Source organism: Geotrypetes seraphini, chromosome 3 (genome assembly GCF_902459505.1).
Source record: "Geotrypetes seraphini chromosome 3, aGeoSer1.1, whole genome shotgun sequence".
Lineage (NCBI taxonomy): Eukaryota > Metazoa > Chordata > Amphibia > Gymnophiona > Dermophiidae > Geotrypetes > Geotrypetes seraphini.
Window position 1 is genome coordinate 123,960,873 of NC_047086.1, and position 24,025 is coordinate 123,984,897.

At 41.0% G+C, this 24,025-nt stretch overlaps 1 protein-coding gene across 1 annotated transcript in view; it reads left to right on the top strand.

The window, feature by feature from the left end:
- XKR6 (XK related 6) overlaps positions 1–24,025 on the top strand; it is a 504,978-nt gene that overhangs the window by 459,966 nt on the left and 20,987 nt on the right. Inside the window, exon 2 of the mRNA XM_033938558.1 lies at positions 16,015–16,211. Within this exon, the coding sequence (XP_033794449.1) occupies positions 16,015–16,211 (197 nt within the window). The remainder of the gene's footprint in view (positions 1–16,014; positions 16,212–24,025) is intronic.

Consider the following 24,025-nt stretch of genomic DNA (forward strand, 5'->3'; position numbering starts at 1 on the left):
ACCACTAGAAAGAACAAGGAATCAAAAAGTGTACTAAAACAGTAAAACAAAGGGAAAGTACAAATATGGAGAACCACACAATCAGCAATTCAAAATCCAACTCCTGGCCACAGGAGTCATGGTGTTCCAGAAGGCCTCCCAGGTAGCCGTAAAACAGAGGCCACGTGCAGAAGAGAGGTCCAGGACGCTCCGATGTTCCCAGGCAAGCAAAGTAATCATCTGGATCCTCCACAAGGAAAGCGTAGGAGCTTCTGGCTCCAACCATTGCAGTAGAATACATTTGAAGGCAGACAAGATGGACCACCGCATGAAAACCCTCATACCCGTTTGTCGAGGGTGGTAAGGAGGAGAGACTCCAAAAAGAAGTTCAGGTGAGAAACGGACAGTCATCCTCCAAATACGTCCAATAAAAGTGAACAGGCTAGTCCAAAAGGTCTGAACCACAGGGCAAGACCAAAACATATGGCCAAGAGTAGCCTCCAAATTGCCACATTTATCACAAACTGCAGAGGGGGGAAAACTTTACTTGAAATGCCCGCCTGGGCGAAACATAAAGCTGGAATAACAATTTGTATTGCATTTCAAAAAAATATAAATATTTCCATAAAGCAGGCAGTCTAGTTACAGCAGTTATGATAATATCATCAGGCAATACTACATGGAGATCTTGGGCCCAGGAGGTCTGATATCTGGCATAGTCATGCAATGGGGTCTCATCCTTCAAATAACGATTATGGAATCTGAGGGGTCTGACATTTGAGAACCAAGGGTATAGGCCGTAGACAGTAGTTCTTGTCTACCACCTATTACCTCATTTATTAAATTTGTATCAGGCGCAACTAAGTAAAGGTTGTATTGCTGGTCCTATGGCAGAATCTTTAACAATTGTTTTGCCAAAGCCAAATAAAGATCCTACGTTGGTTTCAAATTACAGGCCTATTTCATTGATTAATGTAGATGGAAAACTTCTGGCTAAATTATTAGCTCTACGCTTGGCCAAGGCTCTCCCTTATATTATTGATATGCACCAAACGGGGTTCGTTGCTCATAGACATTCTTCAAACAACACCAGACTTGCTTGCCACATGTTAAATTTAACAAAAGCCATGGATGATCCGGCCTTCTCTGTATCCTTGGATGCAGAGAAGGCCTCTGATCGTGTATAGTGGATCTTCATGTATCAAGCAATGGATTGGTTTGGTATTGGATCCGGATTCATACAAATGATTCAAACCTTGTACAGTTCCCCTTCTGCCAGATTATATATTAATAATACTTTTTCGGAATGCTTTTGTCTGGAGAGGAGAATTAGACAAGGGTGTCCGTTATCTCCTTTGCTTTTTGACATAGTACTGGAACGCTTGTTATTGGCTATTCAGCAGGCAAAGGAGATTCAGGGTATTCCTTATGCAGGTCAGGAATATAAAGTCTCTGCGTATGCAGATTATATTTTGCTTCATTTGAGGAATACTGAAACTACCATTCCACATTTACTAGATTTGATTGATAGATTTGGGAAATTTTCAGGGTATAAAATAAATTGGAGTAAATCAGAGGTTCTTCAATTAAATGTACATTGTCCAAAAGGATTATTTGATTCATTCCCCTTTCTTTGGAAGGAAGAGGGTATAAAATATTTAGGGCTCCTTTTACTAAGGTGCGTTAAGGCCTTAATGCGCGGAATAGCGTACACTAAATTGCACCGTGCGCTAGATCATAACACCAGCATTGAGCTGGCGTTATTCTAGAAATGTACTGTGCAGTGTAGTGTGCGGTAATTTTGTGTGTGTGCTAAAAACGCTATCGCACCTTAGTAAAAGGAGCCCATAGTTATTTGGATTCATAAAACACTGGAAGAGACGATGAAATTAAATGAAAGATCTTTACTGCTGAAGGTTACAGAAATGTGTGAGCTATGGAACCCTTTACGTCTGTCTTGGTGGGGGAGAGTCTAAACGGTTAAGATGATAATTTTGCCTGTGGTTTGCTACCAAATGGGTATGTTGCCAGTGTTTTTTTCAGGGGTCTTTTTACAAAAAAATAAATAGTATACTTACCAAATTTATTTGGCTGAGTAAAGCAGCCCAAATTGCTTTAGTATTTTTACAAAAAACAATTGTGGCGGGTGGGGTAAATTTCCCAAATTTTTATAGGTACCATCAAGCCTATATAATGTGTCAGGGTATGTATTGGATCCTCCCCGAGCTTATGGAAAATCTTCTGGATTGGCTGTACTTAGAGTGGCAAATTATGTCCCCATTATGATTGTTTCATGTGTTAAGTATCAAGTTATCCAGATATGTTAAGGACAATAGTATTTTATTTGATACTTGGAAAACCTTGAAATTTATTAATAAATTAACAGATATTCCAATAGAGAAATCTACTTATCAATCCTTATGGCTAAACTCCAAGATTCAAATAATAATATAATAATAATAATAATAATAATTTATTCTTGTATACCGCCACACCCAAGAAGTTCTAGGCGGTTCACATCCATTAATTAAGATCCGTGCTGACACACGGATTTACAAAATTTTGACAAAGTTACAGCAACAAAGAAGGGAGCATGGGAGCGCTTTAACAGAGTTTTATCAAAAGTACAAGCAGCAACAAAGGTAGGGATGGAAGGTAAAAGAAAACAGGAGAGAGACCAAGTAGGGGGAGGGGGGAGCAATAGGAGCGGGGAGAGACGCCCAAAGAAGAACTGCTGTTGGGAAGGTGGAAGGAGTTGGGAGGGAGGAAGAGGAGAAGGCGATACCAAGTCTTGATATGGAGGAGAAGCAGTGGCATAGCAAGGGTGAGAGGCGCTCGGGGTGGTGGGATAGGGGTAGTTGCCGGTGGAAGGGGGTTAAAGGGCCTGTTCTCGGAAAAGGTGCATTTTGAGTAGTTTTCTGAAACTAAGGTAGGTGGGGGCCAGGGCTAGCCAGGGGTTCAGTTTAGCCGCCTGGTAAGCAAAGGTTTCGTCAAGGAATCTTTTGAGATGACATAATTTTAGGGAGGGGAAGACGAACAACTGGATTCTGCGGGATTTCTTGTTGGTGAGATTCAAAGTGAAATGCTGATTGAGGTAACTAGGTAAAAGGCCAAAAGCTGTTTTGTAGCAGAAGCAGGCGAATTTGAATAAGACTCTGGATTCAAAAGGCAGCCAATGCAGTTGATGGTAGAAAGGAGTGATGTGGTCCCATTTGTTCAGGCTGAATATGAGGCGGACGGCAGTGTTCTGGATCAATTTTAGTCTCCTAGTGGTTTTCTTCATGGAGTTCAAGTAAATGATATTGCAATAGTCCAGTACGCTGAGGACAGAGGACTGTACCAGTAGGTGGAATGAGGCGTCGTCGAAGTATTTTTTTATGGTGCGTCGTTTCCAGAGCACCGAGAAGCATTTCTTGACAGTAAGATTTTCTAGTGAAAGATGTTTGTCTAGTGTGACTCCCAGTATTTTTAATGTTTGTTCAAGGGGGAAAACCAGTCCTTTCACTTGGATTGTGGTGTCTTTGATTTTGTCATTGGGTGTGGCTAGGAAGAATTTTGTTTTGTCTGGGTTTAGTTTTAGTCTGTAGGAAAGCATCCAGAGTTCTATCTGATTAAGTATGCTTGTGGTGTAGGTGAGTAGTTCTGGGGAGAAGCTGGTAAGTGGGATGGCTATTGTGATGTCATCTGCATAGATGAAGAATTTAAGCTTGAGGTTATGAAGGAGGTTACCCAAGGAGGCGAGATAGATATTAAATAGGATGGGGGACAGGGGGGAGCCCTGCGGCACACCGCAGGAGTTATCCCAGCTATATGAGGAAGAGTCGTTTTTGAGTACCCTGTAGGATCTGTTTCGTAGGAACCCGTGAAACCAGTTGAGGACCTGGTCGGAGATGCCAATGTGTGTCAGGCATTCTAGGAGAATGTTGTGGTCGACTAGGTCAAACGCACTACTCAGGTCGAGTTGAAGGATCAAGGCACTGGAGCCCTGGCTGAAGAGTGTGTGCAAGTGGTCAAGTAAGGCTGCTATAATGGTTTCGGTGCTGTGGTCTGCGCAAAAGCCCGATTGATTGTTGCTTAGTATGTTGAATTTATCCAGATATGCTGTGAGTTCATCTTTTACCACCCCTTCTGCTATTTTGGTGAATAGAGGGATGCTAGCGATTGGTCTGTAATTAGATGGGGCATTTGGGGATTCTTTCGCGTTTTTTATGATTGGGGTTAGCATAATATGGCCTTGCTCTGGAGGGAAGTTTCCTGAGGAGAGTAGGAAGTTAACCCAGGTTAGCATGTTGGCTTTGAAGTGGATCGGAGCAGTTTTCATGATGTTGGGGGGCAGTTGTCCAGTTTGCAGAAGGAGTTAGAATATTTATTGTAGAATTTGTTGAAGGTTTTCCAGTCGAGTGTTGTGAATTGGTTCCAGTTTAGCTCTGCTCTGGACCCATGGTCTGGTTTATATATGTCGGTGTCTGGAAGAATGGGAAAGAGCTCAAGGGGATTGGACGAGGTAGGTAAGGTAGATCTTAGTTTTTGGATCTTGGAGATGAAGAAGTCGGCTATTGTGTTTGCGGTTAATGTGGATTCTTCATGGTTGTTAGTGAGTGTCTCGATGTTGTATAAGTCATTAACCAGCTTAAAGAGGTTGCTACTGTTATTAGTAAAGTCACCAATTTTGTGTGAGTAGAATTTTTTTCGTTTTTCCTTGGTGAGGTTTTTATACGTTTTTAGTTTAAGTCTCCAGGTGACTCTGTGTTCCTGGGATCCAGACTTTAGCCATAGTCTTTCAGATTTTCTGAGGTCCCTCTTCATCAGAAGCAGTTCTGCGTCGAACAATCCCTCCTGCTTTGTAGTTCTGATTTGGCGGGTTTTTATGGGGGCAATTTCGTTTAAAATGTTTGTGCTGTCAGTGATCCAGATGGTCATAAGTTGTTCTATTTCTTCGCTTTGTTTTGTGTTCTTTTCATAGCGAGACCAGAATTCCTCTGGGTCTATCTTTCCCTTGGCGGATCTGGGATACTCTGGAAGCATTGGATGCAGGCAGGTATTCGTACATTAGATGATGTTATATCTAATGGGAAACTGCTTGATTTTTTACGACTGTAACAATTATTCGGTATTTCAAAGTCCCAAAATTATAGGTGGTTGCAGTTGAAGCAGGTCATTCAGAGTGGGTTCCCTGATTGGCGAAACTTAAAAACTCATTATAGCTTGCAGATCCTATGCTTCCAGACAGATTTTTTAGGACATCAGGTTGCCCGGTGGTATAAATTAATTTCTAAATTCTTGAATAAAAAACCAAAAAATAGTGTTAGAGACATTTGGAGCATTGAGATAAAGCAGTATATTTCTGCGTCTCGATGACCACAAATTTGGACTTGGAGGATGAGATGTACAGTGTCAGCATCTATGAGACAAACATGGTTTTTTCTGTTACATAGATCTTTTTAGACCCCTGTTATCTAATAGATGCTGGTGCTGTCATCTAGACATTGGGACACTGGATCATCTGTTGTTCTATTGTCAAGTTTCAAGTTTCAAGTTTATTTAAATTTGATGGTTCGCTTAACATTTCTAAGCGAATTACATAAAAAAATACAATTGGGGTAAAAACATTAAAAAAAGAAAATTAATATAATTGCTATTTTAAGTTAAAAACAGTGCTTTCTTATCTGACAATACGGACAAAACTGGATAGGATTGGGAAAGAACATTAGGAAAAAAAGTTACAATATTTTGTTTCCTAGATAGAGGAGAAGAGAGTTGGAGGGGGAAGGGTAAAACAATAGGGTTGGGATATAAGTAAAATCAGAAATTTTTTAGAGGTTAAATACAGCTTTAAAGAGGAATGTTTTTAAATTAATTTTAAATAAGTTGAGATCTTTAATATTTCTAATATATAAGGGGAGTGTATTCCAGATAAGCGGCGCCTTGACTGAGAAGATATCGTGGCGTCTAGTTCCTATTATTTTTAGTGAAGGGACCATTAATAGCTCTTGAGTATTGGACCGGAGAAGACGATTTGAGGTGTGTGGAATTAGAAAACGGTCAATAAACTGTGGTTCATTAGTAGTTATTGTTCTGAATACTAATAAAGCTATTTTGTATGTTATTCTTTGGTTTATAGGTAACCAGTGTGAATCTATTAAATAGGGAGTTACATGTTCATATTTTTGATACTCAACTATTGGAAGTCAATATGGGGACAGATTAATCTCATTTTGGAATCAATAATTCCATTGACATATGAGGTAGTTATATGTGGAACATTGTTGCATATTAAGCCCCCCATGGACCGCTATAAATGCAAGCTTTTCTTAATTATGACAAGGATAGCCATGCAAATGGTAACTGCAATTGGAAAAATTGCGATCACTTTAATTTTCCTTTTTGGTGGGCAAGTTTATGTTTGTGCTATAGATATGAGAAGATGCTGATATGTTGGGACATAGTAATTTATTTAAACTGGTTTGGGGCCCATTGACATCTTTCATTATTTCATTATAGTTGTCTTTTAATTTTAATTTATTTCCATACACATCCAGAACGGGGGAGGGGAGGGAGATATCTCTTTGGTTTATTCTTTGATTAAATGTGTTGGAAGGGATGGGAGAGAGATTTTTTTTCTGCATTGATATTGATTAAATATAAGTGCTTATTTTGATTATTAATGTTTGTATAAATCTTGGTACTTTGTATTAGTTTTGGAAAATTAATAAAGATTAAAAAAAAAAAAAAAAGAACTGCCTTAAAATAAATATGTCTAATCCTATGTGGCTACTAATGATAGTGTTGACAATTAACAATTATAATATACAAATACATCTTCGCTGTGGTTTATATAAATAGCATCATGTTCTGCAGGACACTATAAGTCATATTTCTCTTCAGACCTCAGATTTCCGTGTGGTAACATAACTCACTTACGGTACACATTGTCACAGGTCCATCACAAATTTCTTTTTTTCTGCAACTTATTCATTGCTTGTAGTCTAGTTTATCTAAGAGACAGGTTTAAACGAGCCTCTTTCTATGATATAATGGAAAGAAGCTAGTTTAAACGTCAAAAACCCTGACCCTGAAGAAGGTTTCTGAAATGTGTTGGAAGGGGTGAAGTTTACAGACGGCAACGGAAGATAAGTGACATGGTTTTAACTTATATACAACCTGTCTCTTAGATAAACAAGTAATGAATAAGTTGCAGAAAAAAAGAAATTTGTGATGGACCTGTGACAATGTGTACCGTAAGTGAGTTACGTTACCACACGGGAATCTGAGGTCCGAAGAGAAATATGACTTATAGTGTCCTGCAGAACATGATGCTATTTATTTAAGCCACAGCGAAGTTGTATTAAAACAAATACGTCATTCAACATAAGCCTAATACCAATACGGTATAGGTGATATTTGTTCATTCCTCTTTCTTCTAGTTAATATACGGACAGCAGCATTTAAAATTATTTGAACTACATTAACCAAGAAAGCTAGGAATTGAAGAGAGAATGAGTGTAATAGTCCAGTAGAGATAAAACTAGCAGCTGCAGAATGGTCCCTAACATTAAGTAGAATTTCAGTTTTCTAAGAGGCCTTAAAAGCTGGGTTTCATAACAGGAATTAGTTCAGAGCCCCATCTTGTGGCATGTTATAGCTTTGCTTTCTATTGCACATCAAATTTTATTTTAAATTGATTTTCTATTTGATTTATTTCAGTTTGGTTCCTTATTAGAAAGAAACTGACACTGATCACTTAAGCTTAGTTTTGAATAGCTGGTATCCACTAACCCTTCTTCCTCCCTCTTTTGGCTTACAGCTTTTACTTATTCAAGGGAATATCCACCATGGAATGTGACAAAGTTTCTTTCAGCTTAAATGTGTAAGATGAAAAATGCTTTTAGATTCTAAAATGCGTTCCCTACCCCCACCCCCCCCACCCCTTTTACATAACTGTACTGTGGTTTTTAGCGCCAGCCGTGGCAGTAACATCTCTGACACTCATAGGAATTCTATGAGTGTCGGAGCTCTTACCGCTATAGCCAGCACTAAAAAACGTGCTATGGTTTTGTAAAAGGGGGGCTTATGATATTCTTGCAACCGCTTATTATTTGTTTAAGCATTTATATACCACTTATAGTCTTAAGGGCTCCTTTTTATAGTCTAAGGGCTCCTTTTGCATTTTTAGCGCACGCAGGATATTACCGCATGCTACACCACGCGCTATGCGGCTAGAACTAACGCCAGCTCAATGCTGGCGTTAGCGTCTAGCGCATGCGGCAATGTAGTAGCGCATGCTATTCCGCGCATTAATGCCCTAACGCAACTTCATAAAAGGAGCCCTAAGTGGTTTACATTCAGGTACTCAAGCATTTTCCCCTATCTGTCCCGACAGGCTCACACTCTTTCTAATGTACCTGGGGCAATGGGGGATTATGTGACTTGCCCAGGGTCACAAGGAGCAGTATGTGATTTGAATCCACAACTTCAGGGTGCTGAGGCTGTAGCTCAAACCATTGTACCACACACTGCCCAATATTTTTATAGTGAAGTATCTTGTTCTCTGATATTTTTGAATGCAAAGTTTTAAAAGGTATATAAAATTTGAGATATGAATTCAAGAACCAGTGAATGAAATGGCCATGAGATAATGTTAATATCAAACAGTCATAAAATTCTGAGGATTTTTCTGCTATTAGAACTATTAAGTTCCTGTTGAGTATTTCTCCACAGTTGATTGTGCTTTGTATTTGATTCCTGATGGGTATTTCTTCTTAGTTGCTTGTACTTTGTTGGTTGACTAATATTGCAAATAAAAATTGCGTACACATAAGTTCAACACCAGTATATACAATATTAGTATTGCTGATTATGGCATATGAAACACACAAGTTTGTTGATTGTGGACTAAGAAACACGGACTGAAGACATTTTGAAGTTCTGGATGAATGATTTTGTTTTTGATGTAAGTGGAGTTTTTTTTCAGACCTATGATGATCTCTAGTGAATGTTATATTAGTTCAAGAGCTGTTTATTGAGGTCTATTTCTCTCCACTTTTCACTTTATTATTTTCTTTTACTTTCAGTCTTTTGTGTGTATGCAGTGTTCTCCCCAGAAATTTTTTCCAGCCGGGTAGGGCGGGACAGGGAAATTTGGTGGTGGGGAAAATTAAGGGCTCCTTTTACTAAGCTGCAATAGCGTTTTTAGCGCGTGCAGAATTGCCACGCTACACGGCTAGAACTAACCGTCTAGCATGTGCGGCAATTCTACGTGAGCTAAGCGCGCGGTAAAACCGCTATCGCTGCTTATTAAAAGGAGCCCTAAATGTGTACTATTTGTATTAGTTAATTATTATTAGTTATTTTCCAATGCTCAATATGACTGCCTTTCTTAAGGTTTGACACTTGTTCCATAATATATATATTAAATTTAAGAAGAATCCAATTCTAGAATAATTAGATATTTGCCCTTTTTCAAATGGTATAGAGCAGCGTCTCTCAAACTTTTTTAACTCCGGCACACTAAACGGAGCAAATGTTTTTTGTGGCACACTAAATGCAGCAAATGTTTTTTCATGGCTGGAAGAAATTTCTGGGGAGAACACTGATGCCCTTATTTTCAAGGTCCAATCACATCAAAGAATGATACTTATCTGGGCAGTTGTATAATAAAAAGAATGGATAAGATAACATGAGAAGTGAAATTGTCATGAATCAGAGGGATACATACCCTGTAGGTCCTAAAAGCAGGCTTGTGGATTAGATATAAACTATGAAGGCAGTGGCATAACTAGCATATGTGACACCCGAGGCCCATCATTTTATGACACCCCCCCATCTGTATGAAAAACATGATTTTTAGTAACAATCCACACATCACACAAGAGTGTGCCTAGGAAAAGGCAGCATCTTACATATTGCAGTGAGCAGAACATCAATACACCCATTGTAAAACTAAACAAGCCAGACTAGTACAGATCAATCCTACACAGTCAATCCTAACTGAAAACCATGTCTTTCGAACACACCTTCGCCTAGTATGGAATATGTAATCACAAACTAACCCCTCTCCCTTTTACAAAACTGTAATGTGGTTTTTAGCTATGGTGGTAACAGTTCAGACTCTCATAGAATTCTGAGCAGTTACCACCATGGCCAGTGCTAAAAAAAATGCACTACAGGTTTGTAAAAGGGGGGATAAAATAGAAAAACGTAGACAAAGGTTAAATTGAACTACCAAGAAGCTGGACTCTGTATACAATGCAACACCACAGAAACAGCGATGCATCTCCCCTAAAGCAAAAAAAATAAATAAATATAATTTTTTTCTACATTGTCTTCTCTGGTTTCTGCTTTCCTCATAGTCTTGACACTCTCTTCCTTTCATCCACTGTCTACCCTCTCTCTGCCCCTTCTATATGGCATCTTCTCTCCTTGTATTCCCCTTCCATCTCTCCCTACACCCCTATTATTCTGGCATCCATCTTCTTCCCTTCTCTTCTTCCCTTCCCTCTCCCACACCCCCATGGTCTGGCATTTCACTCTCTCCTCTCCCTTCCCCCCACTTCCATCAGCATCTGCCCCCTTTCTTTCCCTCCAACCCAATTCCATCCAGTATCCTTCCCCCTTATGTCTCTCTCTCCTTTCCCTGCATACCAGTTCCATCAGCAACTGCCCCCTTTCTCTCCCTCCACCACCCTTCCTTACCACCCTGACCTCCTTTTTCTCCCTCCACCACCCTTCTATACTCCTCTCTCCCTCCAAACCAGCAAGGTCCCATGATGACTGCTTCTGTTGCCTCTGCCTCTGGAAGATGTAAGTGACGTTGAAGGGGGTGGGCCGGCAGACACAGGGAATTGCAGCAAGGTTCCGCAATTCCGGAGGCAGAGGCGGCAAATGCAGTCATCGTGGGACCTTCCTGCACTTCAGTGCGGCTGCTGACTCTGCTTCAGAATAAGTACGGCAGCCGTGCTGAGGTGCAGGTGCCATTTAGAGCAGCTTGGAAAGTTCTGGATCCAGCTGGCTGTGTACCCCCCTAGGGCTGGCACCCGGGGCAGTCTGCCACTGTATGAGGGGACAAAAAATAATAGAAAGAATGGATAACTTGACCAATTTACACGTCATACAATTATAACCACAAAAATATGTCATAAAATGTAATTCTAAACTCAAAAGACTCCAGACGAAAAGCATACTATAGAAAGGAAACCAGAAAAGGCCAAACCCATAGTACTAAGATCCAAATGCTAAAATCGGACATGTCCATTATGAAGAGACGTGTGAATCACCGCTAATTATAACGAGTGAGTCTTTAAAATATGAGACGGTAACGGATAGCCAGACCTGGTGAACAGAAGTGACAAATACTGGAGCCAAAACCAGAGCACCATGATGAAACTTGAATATGGATACCTTGCATTTCTTGGAGTTGAAGCCCAGCTGCCAGGTAGATGACCAACGTTCCAACAAAAACAGGTCCTGCTTCATACTATCGTGTAAATCGGAGCCGCTCACTATGTTACATAGTTTGGCGGCGTCGGCGAATAGTGTTATTTTACCTTGAAGCCCCTGAGTCAGGTCCCCTATGAATAAGTTGAAAAGGAGCGGTACTCCACTTGTCACTTCTGACGTTTTAGAGAGGGTACCGTTAACCACCACCTGTGTGGTGCAGTGGTTGGATCTATAGCCTCAGCACCCTGGGGTTGTGGGTTCAAACCCCGCGCTGCTCCTTGTGACCCCGGGCAAGTCACTTAATCCTCCATAGCCCCAGGTACGTTAGATAGATTGTGAGCCCACCGGGACAGATAGGAAAAATGCTTGAGTACCTGATTGTAAAAACCGCTTAGATAACCTTGATAGGCGGTATATAAAATCCTAATAAAACTTGAAACTTGAAACCTTCTGAAGTCTACCATTGGCTATTTTTTGGGCTTGCGAGCTACTTTTAAAATGACCAAGTCAAAATGATCTACTAACAATAAAAAAATTTTTTAAAAAACCGCATAGCACACTGTACGCAGAGAAAATGTTAATAATCATTCCTAGTCCGGGGTTTTCTCAAAGAGGTCAAAGCAGATGACTCTATGCACTGTCACCTCACTAACAACCATACAAAAATAGACAAATATACCCCTCCCTTTTTACTAAACCACGATAGCAGTTTGCTGCGCTGAATGCCCAGCGCTGCTCTTGACGCTCATAGGCTCCCTGCACTAAAAAACACTATTGCGGTTTAGTAAAAGGGGACCATAGTGTAAAATATAGACAGCAGATATAAATTCAGACACATTTTGATCAGTAAATTTAAAATAAATTCATTTTTCCTACCTTATTGTCTGGTGATTTCATGAGTCTCTGGTTGCACTTTCTTCTTCTGACTGTACATCCAATCTTTCTTCCCTTCTTTCAGCCTGTATGCTTCCTCTCCTCCTGACCTCATTCCCCTCCCCCCAACTTTTTCTTCCTCTCTTCCTGCCCTTTTTTTCTTTCTCTCTTCATGCCCCCTTTCTTTTTTTCTGTTTCTCTTCTTGCCCTCTTACTTTCTTTCTCCTTGCCCTCCACCAAGCCACTGCCAATGTCACTGCCATCGGGGAACAGGCCCCAAAGCCGCTGGCCACCGCCCCCCCAACCTCTCCCTACTTCGGGCCGACCAGCATTCCTCCCCCCGATGTCAATTCTGCCGTCGAAGAAGAAGGCTGATCGGCCCAAGATCACAATCGATTGGGGAAAATGCTGCCAGCTCCTGCCTTCGTGGAAACTGAAAGTAGGCAGGACCCGGCAGCAAGAAGAGCAAATGGAAAACTTCACTGACCTGTCTCCCGCCTTAGCCCGTAGCGAATTTATGCTTCGGGGATCTAACATGTGCGTGCCGGCTTCCCTTCTCTTCCCTCCCCCCCGGACATAACTTCCGGTTTCGGAGGGAAGAGAAGGGAAGCCGGCACACACACGTTAAAGCCCCGGAGCATAAGTTCGCTACGGGTTAAGGTGAAATCTTCAAGCCGGCTTTTTTATTTATTTTTTTTATGTTGAGCAGCAGCGGAGGCCGCAGAGTTTAGCTGGGCAGTTATCTCAATTACCTGGGCGGACTGCCCAGCTGAAAGGCCCTAGGGAGAACACTGTGTATGTATGATAGTCCCAGCAACTCTTATAGCACAGACAGTATTTTGAGTGAAAGTAATATGAAACAGTTTGGCTTGGTGATATGTTAGGAGAATGGAGCTGTAGTGGAATTAAAAATTAGTAAATCTTAGATCTGTGCTGTTACTTATAACTTGTGGTAAAGCTGCAATTATAGGGTGTTTTGCCCCAAATGCTAGAAAGATGCATTTGTTTGAAGCAATATGGGAAATGCAAATGAGATTCTCCATGTCATTTCATGTAGTTTTTAACTGAAATGACAGGAAAAAAAAATCCAAAAGTGCATTTTTAGCCATCAATAGTCTTCACAGACTACTTTAACTAATAAGGCAACCTAGAGGAGATAACTGGCTAGTCCCCATTAGGAACACAACATAGAACATGATACAGGTATTATGTGTGCAAATAAGTAGGATTTAGTAAGAACATAGTACACACTACTAGTATTATATGTGTATATACATAGGATGATTGACTATGGTATAAATGTGTACATATATGTAGGATGATTGATTATGGTATAAATGGGTCTGTACTGAAATCCATCTCAAAAAATGCTAACTCTGTATTGTAACACCTTTACAGAAGTTCATGTAAACCACTCTGAATTGACTCCCCAGTAGTTAGTAGTAGCGATATAGAAGCTTTCAATAAACATTAACATCAATAGCATTTGTTCTATTGCCATTTATCAGAAAGCACATTATTGAGCAGGAGGGTGCAATATATGATAAGCATAACATTGTTTACCTAAAACGAAAAAAAAAATTATTTAAAACCCTGAACAAAAACTAAAAATCCTATAAATGACATGAGAAACTAAACAATAAAAACATTTGGCGGGCGGGCACTGTAAAAACAGTGAAAATATGTTTTCAAGTTTATTTTTGATATACCATTTATCATACAGGTATCTGAACGGTTTACAGTAAAATGTAAAAACTTATCTAAACTAAGAAAATGGGGAGCATTTATGCATAGATATACATGATACATTAGGAGAGGAAGGGAAGGAGAGATTAATAAATACATCGAGATAAAAAATAAAAATAAAAAGAGGAGAATGGGAAAGGGAAGTACAGTTAGGTTGGAGAGGTCGCTTCAAAAGAAGCGTTTTGGTTGTCTTAGGATTTCTTCAAAGGATGATCAATTTTCATAGAAAATGGAATTTACAGAGTAAAGGCGTCTTTAAAGAGGAACGTTTTAAGTTTGGATTTAAATTTATCTAAATATCAGTAGGATGAGCATTCCACAATGTGGGAGCTGTAACAGAGAAGATGGCTTTGCGAGTGTTGTCGTAAAAGAGTTTTCGTATCGGAAGGATGGTGAACAGGTTTTGATTACTAGATCGAAGGGTCCTGCAAGATGCATATGGGATTAAAAGTTTATCAATGAAAGCTGGTTGATGGGAGTTTTATATTTTGAAAGCAAGAAGTAAGATTTTATAGGTGAAGCGGTGTGTTATGGGCAGCCAATGAGCTTTGCGGAGAGGAGGAGTAACATGATTGTATATATTATTATTTTTTTGGGTGATAGATAAGTTTAACTGCAGTAGAAGTCCCATATAAACTTGAAATGACATTGTCTAATGTGGATTTCATTAAAGGCATCTTTATCCTCAATGTCAGTTTCAGGCTTCTGCAGCACTAATATGCAGTCCCAAGGATAATAGTCACAGTGCTTGCTTTTGTGGGTATGTTTTATAATATCCAGGCCAAAATACTTAAGTTTTCAAGTTGAATGATTCCAAATTCTGCATTTATGGCATAGTAAAAATATAAAGTGAAAATAAAGATGTGCTCTCTCTAAAGGGCAGATCATCGATCCATGGGGAAGTTATCTAAATATATCAGAATAAGAGAGAATATCTCCTAAGCTTTGCTGGACATGAGATAAGTGTGTAGAAGAGAGATTTTTACTGGTGAACTTACCAGATATCAAAATTCCATCAAGCTATCTCAGATGGGTAATCAAAAGTTTCCATTTTCCTAAAACTACTTTTATCACTGCTTAAAACTATTATCATTGCTCCAAGGTTAAAAATGTGGTTTTTGCTATTTCTGTCAAAGGGAAGATTACATACTACAAGCAAGAGTCTTTTAGAAAAGATCCAGTGCACCTATTTCTTGTCTTTTGCTAACACATTTTTCTGATTGTTTAAGTTGAGACTTGCTGGACAAGAAGATAAAATGTGTGTTGGGTCAAAGAAGAGATTATTGTTCTCATAGGTTTAAGGCAGGGATGTCCATTCTGCAGCCCGAGGACCACATGCGGCCCCCGTGAAGTATTTTGTGTGGCCCTGGTCGAGGGCGATGCAGTGTTTTCCTCTGCTGCCCCCGGGTGTTTACCATCTTGCCGGCTCCCTCCTCTGTCTTGCTTCAGCGTTTGTGAAGCCCCAGAAACATTTTTTTTTGGCCAGTGCGGCCCAGGGAAGCCAAAAGGTTGGACACCCCTGGTTTAACTGACAATGCATATGGAACCATGATTACTATAGGTCCACTTCCTGTATTGTGGGCTCAGTTTGACAGAATTCTTGAATAAAGTCAATGGATAGCTAGCAAAAAATAGCAGCATTTTATTACATGTAGCAAACAAGCTATTTAGATCGACTTAGGTGATAGCTTTCTGACTCAAGATTTACTAGTGTAAATGCATTTTTTTCTAATCTTTGAATGCCATAAAAATGGCTTCAAGATGACCATAAGTAACTGATTTTGTTCATTGGAATATGCCACAATGGACAATTTTATGTCCCATTTCAAGAAATAAATCCTAATATACAAACAATATATCAGCTGATTAGAAAATTGCCAATGGAACTTCAAGTTTTTAATTTAACATAGGGGTGGTATCTTTTTCACTCAGAGATAAACTATGAATACATTTATTTCTTTTTTTTTTTTGTCATTTTAGATATATCCGAACAATGTACTTGGGTATTCAGAGCCAGAGGCAGAAGGAACACCAGCGCCGCTTTTATTGGGCTATGATGTACGAATATGCAGATGTCAACATGTTGCGCCTCCTGGAGACATTCCTGGAAAGCGCTCCCCAACTGGTGCTACAACTCTGCATAATGATCCAAAAGAACCGTGCAGACACGCTGCCATGTAAGTAAGATGCAACACTGCTTCATTCCTGAACTTTGAGATACACAGTTGTGAGGGGCCACATTTTATCTCTAACTCATGAGATGTCATTTTCTAAAAGGCAGAATGTTGCAGAATGAGCTTCTTGTTACATATTCATCAACAAGACACAGCAAGAATCTGACAAAGGGCTTTAGTATCCAGGACTCTTCATCTTGTTACAGACTGAGTAAGGGAAAGAGTAGCATCTCCTTAAAAGATTAGTGAGAACAGAAACTGAAACCCTTAACCCTAAAACAAAACAACGTCGTGAAAAATTGCAGGCATACCTTAGGAAATTGGAAGACGACCAAATGGCAGGTGAAATTTAATGTAGACAAATGCAAAATGATGCGCATTGGGAAGAATAACCCATTTCATAATTACCAGATGCTAGGGTACGTCCTGGGGGGTCAGTGCCCAAGAAAAAGATCTGGGTGTCATTGTAGATAGTACGCTGAAATCTTCCGCCCAATCTTCCTATGAGCATCAGAGCTAATACCGCCGCAGCCAGCGATAAAAAAGCCTAATGCGGCTTCATAAGATGGGGGGAGGGGGAAGTAAATGAATGTGTCTATTTAAAACAAAGTAGAGATGCCATGAAGAGTCATTGTAATAATAAAAATACATTTGCACCATACCAAATAAGACATCTACTATAATAAAACGCTAAGCGCGCATGCGCACTCTTACTGGCGTGTTCCCTGATCTGTAGTTCCATGGTCGGCAGGAGTGCGCATGCCGCTGAGGGTTCTATTCTAGGACATACGACCGCTGGCAAGTAACACGCTGCGACTCCCCCCACCCGGCACCGACCCTACCCGGCACACCCGAAACCCCCGTTGACCCTCCCAGACGAACCTCCCACCGCGAGACGAACACAAACCTCCCGGCTCCAGCAGCATCTGAGGCACAGTAAACACACTGCTTTGCGTTCTTCTACTGGCCGGATTTCCTCTACCGCGTCCATGATGACATCATCAGAGACGCGGCAGAGGAAATTAGGGCAGTAGAAGGCCGCGAAGCAGCGTGTTTACTATGTCTCGGACACTGCTGGAGCCGGGAGGTTTGTCGGCCGTCTAGCGGTGGGAGGGTCATTGGGGTCGGCTGCATAGCGGCGGTAGTGGCAGGGGGGTGGGGGGGTTAAATGGAAACATGCTGCTGAGTGGAATGGGAGGGAGGCAGGCTGACTGGCTTCGGGGGGGTGGGGGGTTAAATGGAAACATGCTGCTCAGGGGGATGGGAAGGAGGGAGGCAGGCTGGCATCAGGGTTGGGGTGGGACAAAGTCTGGAAGATAGTGATGGGGATATAGAAAGGGGCACTGAGGGCACTAAGCAGGAAAGAAAAACTGGGGGCACTAAGGACATGGGACGGAGGCACGGGGGGCACTAAGGACAAAGGACGGAGGCACTGGGGGCACTAAGGACATGGGAAGGAGGCACTGGGGGCACTAAGGACGTAGGAAGGGACACTAAGGACATAATAAGGAGGCACTGAGGGCATTAAGGACATAGGGAGAGACACAGGCAGAAAAAATGACAGACAGGCAGGCAGCGTCCAAGGAGAGAGAGACAAAGAAAAAAAACCAAAACCAGACAGACAGACATTTACTCTAGCACCCGTTAATGTAACGGGCTTAAACACTAGTATAAACATAAGAGACAATGAACATGAAGGGCAGGATTATGTATAGGACGCCCAGTTTCAGCAGCTGCCTAAGCAGCTTTTGAGAATCACACACGGGCATTCTATATAGAATCTTGTCTGTCCACCTAATCACACCTAACCATCCTGATTCTGTAACCAGCATCCATGTCACAGGCCCGGTTAGAGAATCATGTGGCTACTGAGCTCATCTTGACAACAGAATCTCCCTGCCGTGATCAGCTCAGTGGCCATGGCATGAGGGATGCCCCCGAAGCCTTCCCCCCTCCGAACGTCTGTGGCAGAAGGAATTCCCAATTTCTCCTGCCACCATCCCCTGAAGATCACCCACAGAACGGATACCCAGTCCCTCCTGCCAGAAACCCACCCTACCCACTCCTACCCCCGAAGATCAACTGCAGGAGGGATACCCACTCCCTCCTGCTAAAACCCCCCTGAAAACTTGCTCCCACCCCGACACCCCCCAAGCCCAGTTGGATCCTCCCATGCCTTTTTCTTGTAGGCTGGCTGGAGGGATGTTTACTCCTTCTGGCAGGCAGGCCCGCCTCCACAGAATAGTGGACCTTCCCCTTCCTGGTGCATCCTATTGGGAGCAAGTTTTCAAGGGGGGGTTCTGGCAGGAGGGGGAGATGGCCTACATTTCAGGTGTCTGTCGCAGCCCTAGGGAGACACCTAGGGCCACCTAAGCTCACCTAAGGCCACTTCTGGGTGAAATCACGCCCTCGCCTAACCTTGGTCGAGCTTAGGCGGCCTTACGCGTCTCCCTAGGCTCGCGAAAATGCCTACAATGTAGGCTGCCTGCCTCAGGGTGATTTTTTAAAATAATGTATGTCTAGATTGTCTGGTTAGACAGCGTCAGGATGCCTACAATTGGGACGCCGTTTATAGAATTTGCCCCAAAAAGCATAAGAGAGGAGCAACATTACCACCTCTGTAGTGTTAGTTGGTAGATTGATAACCTTGTTTCATATTTTAAAAAATCAATACCTATAAAACCTGATGAGAAAAATAAATAATTTTTAAAAATGTGACGTGATGAAACAAATATCAGCTGAAAACTGCAATAGAAATATGAAAATATAATATAAAAACAAATGTGTGAAAGTATCTTAGTGCAATTTGATTAGAAAAATATTAAGAATGAAAAAACAAAAAACCTAAAAGAACTACTATAAAAACTTCTAATAATGAATAACTAGTGAAAAAAGTTATGCCAAAAATGGAACAGTGTACAATACACGTGTGTAAACCATTAGAAAATTATAGTATCAACACACAAACTCAGAAAGTACATAAGGCAGAAACCTAAGTAAAATTTTTAAAGTGAAGAAATTATGTGAAAAGTGTGATGGAATAAAAAAAGTAAGGCCAATTTGCAATGGAAGCATTAAGATTTATATGTGTCTGATCTAGCCTTAATATGCTGACATAGAACAAGATGACTTAAGGAATGACAGGTAAAACAACCATTGTAAAAAAGCCAATATCAAAATGCAAAGTCGAATCACCGACAGTACCATAATTAAATACAGCAAAAAAGTGAAATACAACAAATAGGTGAGTGATATATACTCAGAACTAAACATTAGCATTGATTAACTCTACAAAGGGTGCATTATAATGGAAATATGAAACACAGAAACCGGAACAACATACCATGATACACACTCATAGGCGCATTAATCTATCTGTCCATTGGAATAAATAAAATAAGGGTGCAATCACATTTGAAGCCTCAAAGTGCCCCAAAAAGGAAAAATTATTTTAAAGATGATATATTTATATTTACAATTATTTATTTATGTACTAGTCCATTTATGTATATGTTTTCATGAAATGTTCATGTTTTGCAAGTACATGGATATTTTCCGTTTCCAATGGTGGATTCCTTTTATCTGGTGGATTTACTATATGGTGGATTTATCTAATTCAATTTCTATCATTGATAGGTTTTTAGGTTTCATTTCTTTTTATATCTTTTCTGTGATTGTTATGTATATTAACATCATTGTTATATTTTCACTTTTACTGTTTTTGTCCTATTTATTTTCTATTCCTGTTTCTAGCTTTCAGACTCCTGATGCAGTCATAGTGGCTGAAATATGATTTGTGTCGAGTTGTCTGTTGACTTTATACTGGAATACATTTGTTTGGACACCATTGACTTTTTTTTAGGTCTTGTTCACTTTTGGTTGTTTGTCTCCTCCCCTGTGGTGTTGCAGAGGTTTTTGTTTTCTGTTTTTTGCCTCGTCTCCTATAGACAATTCACACCAGCTTCCTTTGTAGCTTCTCCTCAACATAATGTTATGTTATATATGATCTTTATTCCACCAAATCCTCCAAGGTGGAGTTCGATGCGGGTTACAACAGCATTATCATTACATAGAAATAAATATATAGGCCTATATTCTATAAATGGTAGCTTAAGTTGAGTGCTTAACTTAAGTGAAAAAAGCTGTCTAAAAATGATTAATATAATTTTGGTTTTTTTAATGTAGGTACCTACTGGCGCCTAAAACAATGCTGCCTGCATCGCGGCTACAGAGGTGCTTTATGATGCTTAATGCAATTGCAGGTATAGATAACACCGGAAGTGGCATTTGTCATCGTAAAGTACCTCTGTAGCCGTGCTTCACCCGAAAGGTAGGCGCCAAAAATGTAGGCCTTTAAAACCCTGGCCTACATTTCCAGTGCCTACCTTTCATCAAGCTTCAATCTATAAACGGCGCTATTCTGTGATTGACATACGATTGGTGGACGTTTTTTAGGCAGATGACGGCAATGGCGCCATTTACAGAATCCAGCCCACAATGCATTATTGTTACACAGAAATAAGCATATAGGCCCAGATTCTATAAATGGCATCAGCAGCAGCGCTAACCTATAAAACAGCGGCTGATTGCGTCTAAATCACACAATGGCACCATTTATAGAATCGTGGCTTCATGAAAGGGAGGCTCTGGAAATGTAGGCCAGGGTTTTTAAGGCTTACATTTCCGGCGCCTACCTTTCACGTGAATCACAGCTATGGAGGCGCTTTATGATGTCTAATGCCACTTTTAGCATTAGTCTTGCCTATAGTGATGTTACGCGTCATAAAGCGCCTCCATAGCCATAATGTAGGTGCAATTTTTTAAGCACAGTAGGCACCTACTTTTTTCTGTTAAACACTATCATTCATTTTTAAATGGCATTTTCCACTTAAGTTAGGTGCCAGTAGGGTGCCTAGCTTAACATACCATTTATAGAATATGGGCCATAATGCATTATCGTTACACAAAAATAAACATACAGGGCAAGTTAGAATCAGATTAGACTTGTAAGAAAGACTTCTGATACAGTGAGTTACAGATAGCATTTTTCACTTCAAAAAAGGTATATGTACAGTGTAAAAACATGGTCAGCTAGACATTTAATCAGGATTTCTAGAAGTGCCATGTTTTCAGATTGTTGTGAATTTCTATGGGAAGTAAGTTCCATATTTTTGCAGTTTGATAGTTAAATTAATTGCAGTAAATCATCTTACACCTTTCAGGGATGGAAAAGACAGTATCAAATGGTTTGAGTTAGAATGTTCGACAGATCTGCCTAGTAGTTCAGTGAATCTGGGGAATCTGTCATGGGTCTCTCCATATAAGATCTTAAATGTTAAAAAGCATATTTTGACCCACTTGTCTACCTGGAGCCAATGTAGCTCCATAAACAGTGGTGTAACATGATCAAATCTTAATTTATAGAATTTAAGTCTTGCTGCAGTGTTCTGTATCAGCTAGAGTTTTTTCATTAATTTCACTGAGATTCCTGAGAGTAGAGCATTACAATAGTCTAGTAGTGACAGAATAGTCGATTATTCTGTAATGTTGTTGGAAAATGTATGGTCTGACCCTTCTTAATTGTTGTAATGTAACAAAGGACTTTTGGGACTAAGTTTTTGACATGATTTTCAAATCTCAATGAGCTGTCTAGAGACCCAGGATGATTTCTCAGTATTGAAGCTAACTCCATTTCTAGTGTAATAGGTGTATCATTCTGGACAGTAGGGTATTCTTCCCATGCTCACAAGTCATTCGGAAGGAATTCACTCCAGGTATTCAACTCCTCCTCCTACCAAGGGTTCTGTTGCCTTCTTCAGTTTTCTTTTCTGATCTGCTCTGTAGATTTCTTTATTATTTTTGGTATTTTTTGTGGCTATCGGTGCACCAGAGTTCCCCAGTGTGAGGGAGAACTCTGCCTACGTGGAGAAAAAGCAGACAGGTCTGCATCCGGCAGGTTAATCCTTTGGGGACCTGTTTGGCTAGCCTGTAGAAATCTTTGTAGATCCCAGGGTCCATTTCCCCAGTAGGTTAACTTGCCTACTAAATCGCACAGCCATTGAGGCATCCACAGGGGGCTATCAGGGCTCATCAGAGTGCCGGATGCAATTTCACCTCCCCCCTTCGCAGGTGTGGTTCTGTGGGGGTTGAAGATCAGCCCAAGCTACATAGAAAAATCAAGCTAACAGAATACTTCAGTCACACATGGCAGGAATAGTGTTAGATGAGTGCAACTAGGGCATATACCCCTGGTCTGAGAGAGCCCTAAGCTAGCTGAAAGCTAAAGAAGCACAGCCTGGGCTTTGCAGTCCCCAATTATGTCTAACACCAGCTTTAGTAGGGTGAGAGGTGGGCTGCTGGACTTGCAAATGGGGGGGGGGCTGCTGCTGCTGCCCATGATTGTGAGAGGGGGCTGCTGGATGTACGATCGTGAGGAGGGCTGCTGACTGTGAGGGGGTGAGAAGGGAGGCAATTTGCAGCAAATACTTTTCTGTGGGAACAAGGCCATTCACCACGCCAGTCTTTTTCCCCCACCATTCCTTCGGATAACAGTCACTGTGTCATTCTCTAGTTCTTACCTTGGTAATATATTTTCTAGTAGATAGATGTATCATTCTGGAATCCCACCCTGTCAGTTATTTCTCCACCTGCCTACTCTTTCAAAACAGTTCAAGTCAAAGCTGAGATTTTGATATCAGTCAGCCTTCAAGGGTATGAAGAACAGTGTCTTGCTGTAGCACATTGGGGAATGTTTGAACTCCATAAATGTTTCTTATTGGTATGTATGGTTATTCCAAAATTTGAATTGTTCCATTGCAATGTTTAACATGTTTGTTATACACACACACAATTTGTCCCATTAAAAAATAAAAGAAAAAAGTCCCCCTCCCCCATGCCAGGCACCCCCCCTCCAAACCCCCCAAAAATGGCATGAGGGATGCCCCCTTATTTGTGGACTCTCCAGCTGAGCAGCCAGAGAAGGTGGCCAAGGTCCGAGCAATTGTAAAACGGCTCATGGATATTCAAGCCATAGAATCCATACTGACTGAGGAATTGAGCTTGGGCAGATACTCTATACTTTATCATGCCCAAGAAAGTCTCAGATGACTGGAAGCCATTCATGAACCTGAAGTCAGTCAATGCAGCACTGAATAGGCCTAATTCCAGAAGGAGGCCATGTGTTCAGTCATAGCTTCAGTAGCGCCAGGAGGAATTTCTAGCCTCGCTGGATTCAACAGAGGCTTCCTTGCATATTTCCATAATTCAGCGGGACCCCGGTGGCAAGAGGGAGTGGTCATCCCTCTTGCTGATCTTCAGTTTAAAAGTAGGGGGTCAGAGGTGTGGGGGTGTCCAGGTGGCCGAAGTAGGAGTGGACTTTCCTCTTGCCAATTTTTTTTTTTTTTTTTTAAGTTTGGGGGGTGTGGGGGAGGGGGCAGTCATGACTTTTTTTTTTTATGAGCACAGATGTACATGTGTAACATACACACATCTCTGGCCATTAAAAAATATTTTAAAATCCTACTCTTTTTGCCCTGAACTGATGAGTGGCAGAAGGCTGCTTTGAGGCTTCCCGTGCCGCCCAGCTATTTGCAGCTTCCCATGCCGGCTCTGCATAAGCCAGTCAATTTATCCAATGACTGACCAGATGGGATTACAACAAACCTTCACGAAACTCCTTTGCATGTGAAATTGTTTCAACATCAATCACCGTTTTAAAATTTGACCATTTACCGGCAGCACCGCAACCCACAGGACTTTTACGGCAATTTTAGAGCATCCAGCCCTCAATTGGTGTTTTCTCAGACAAGGACTCAGAC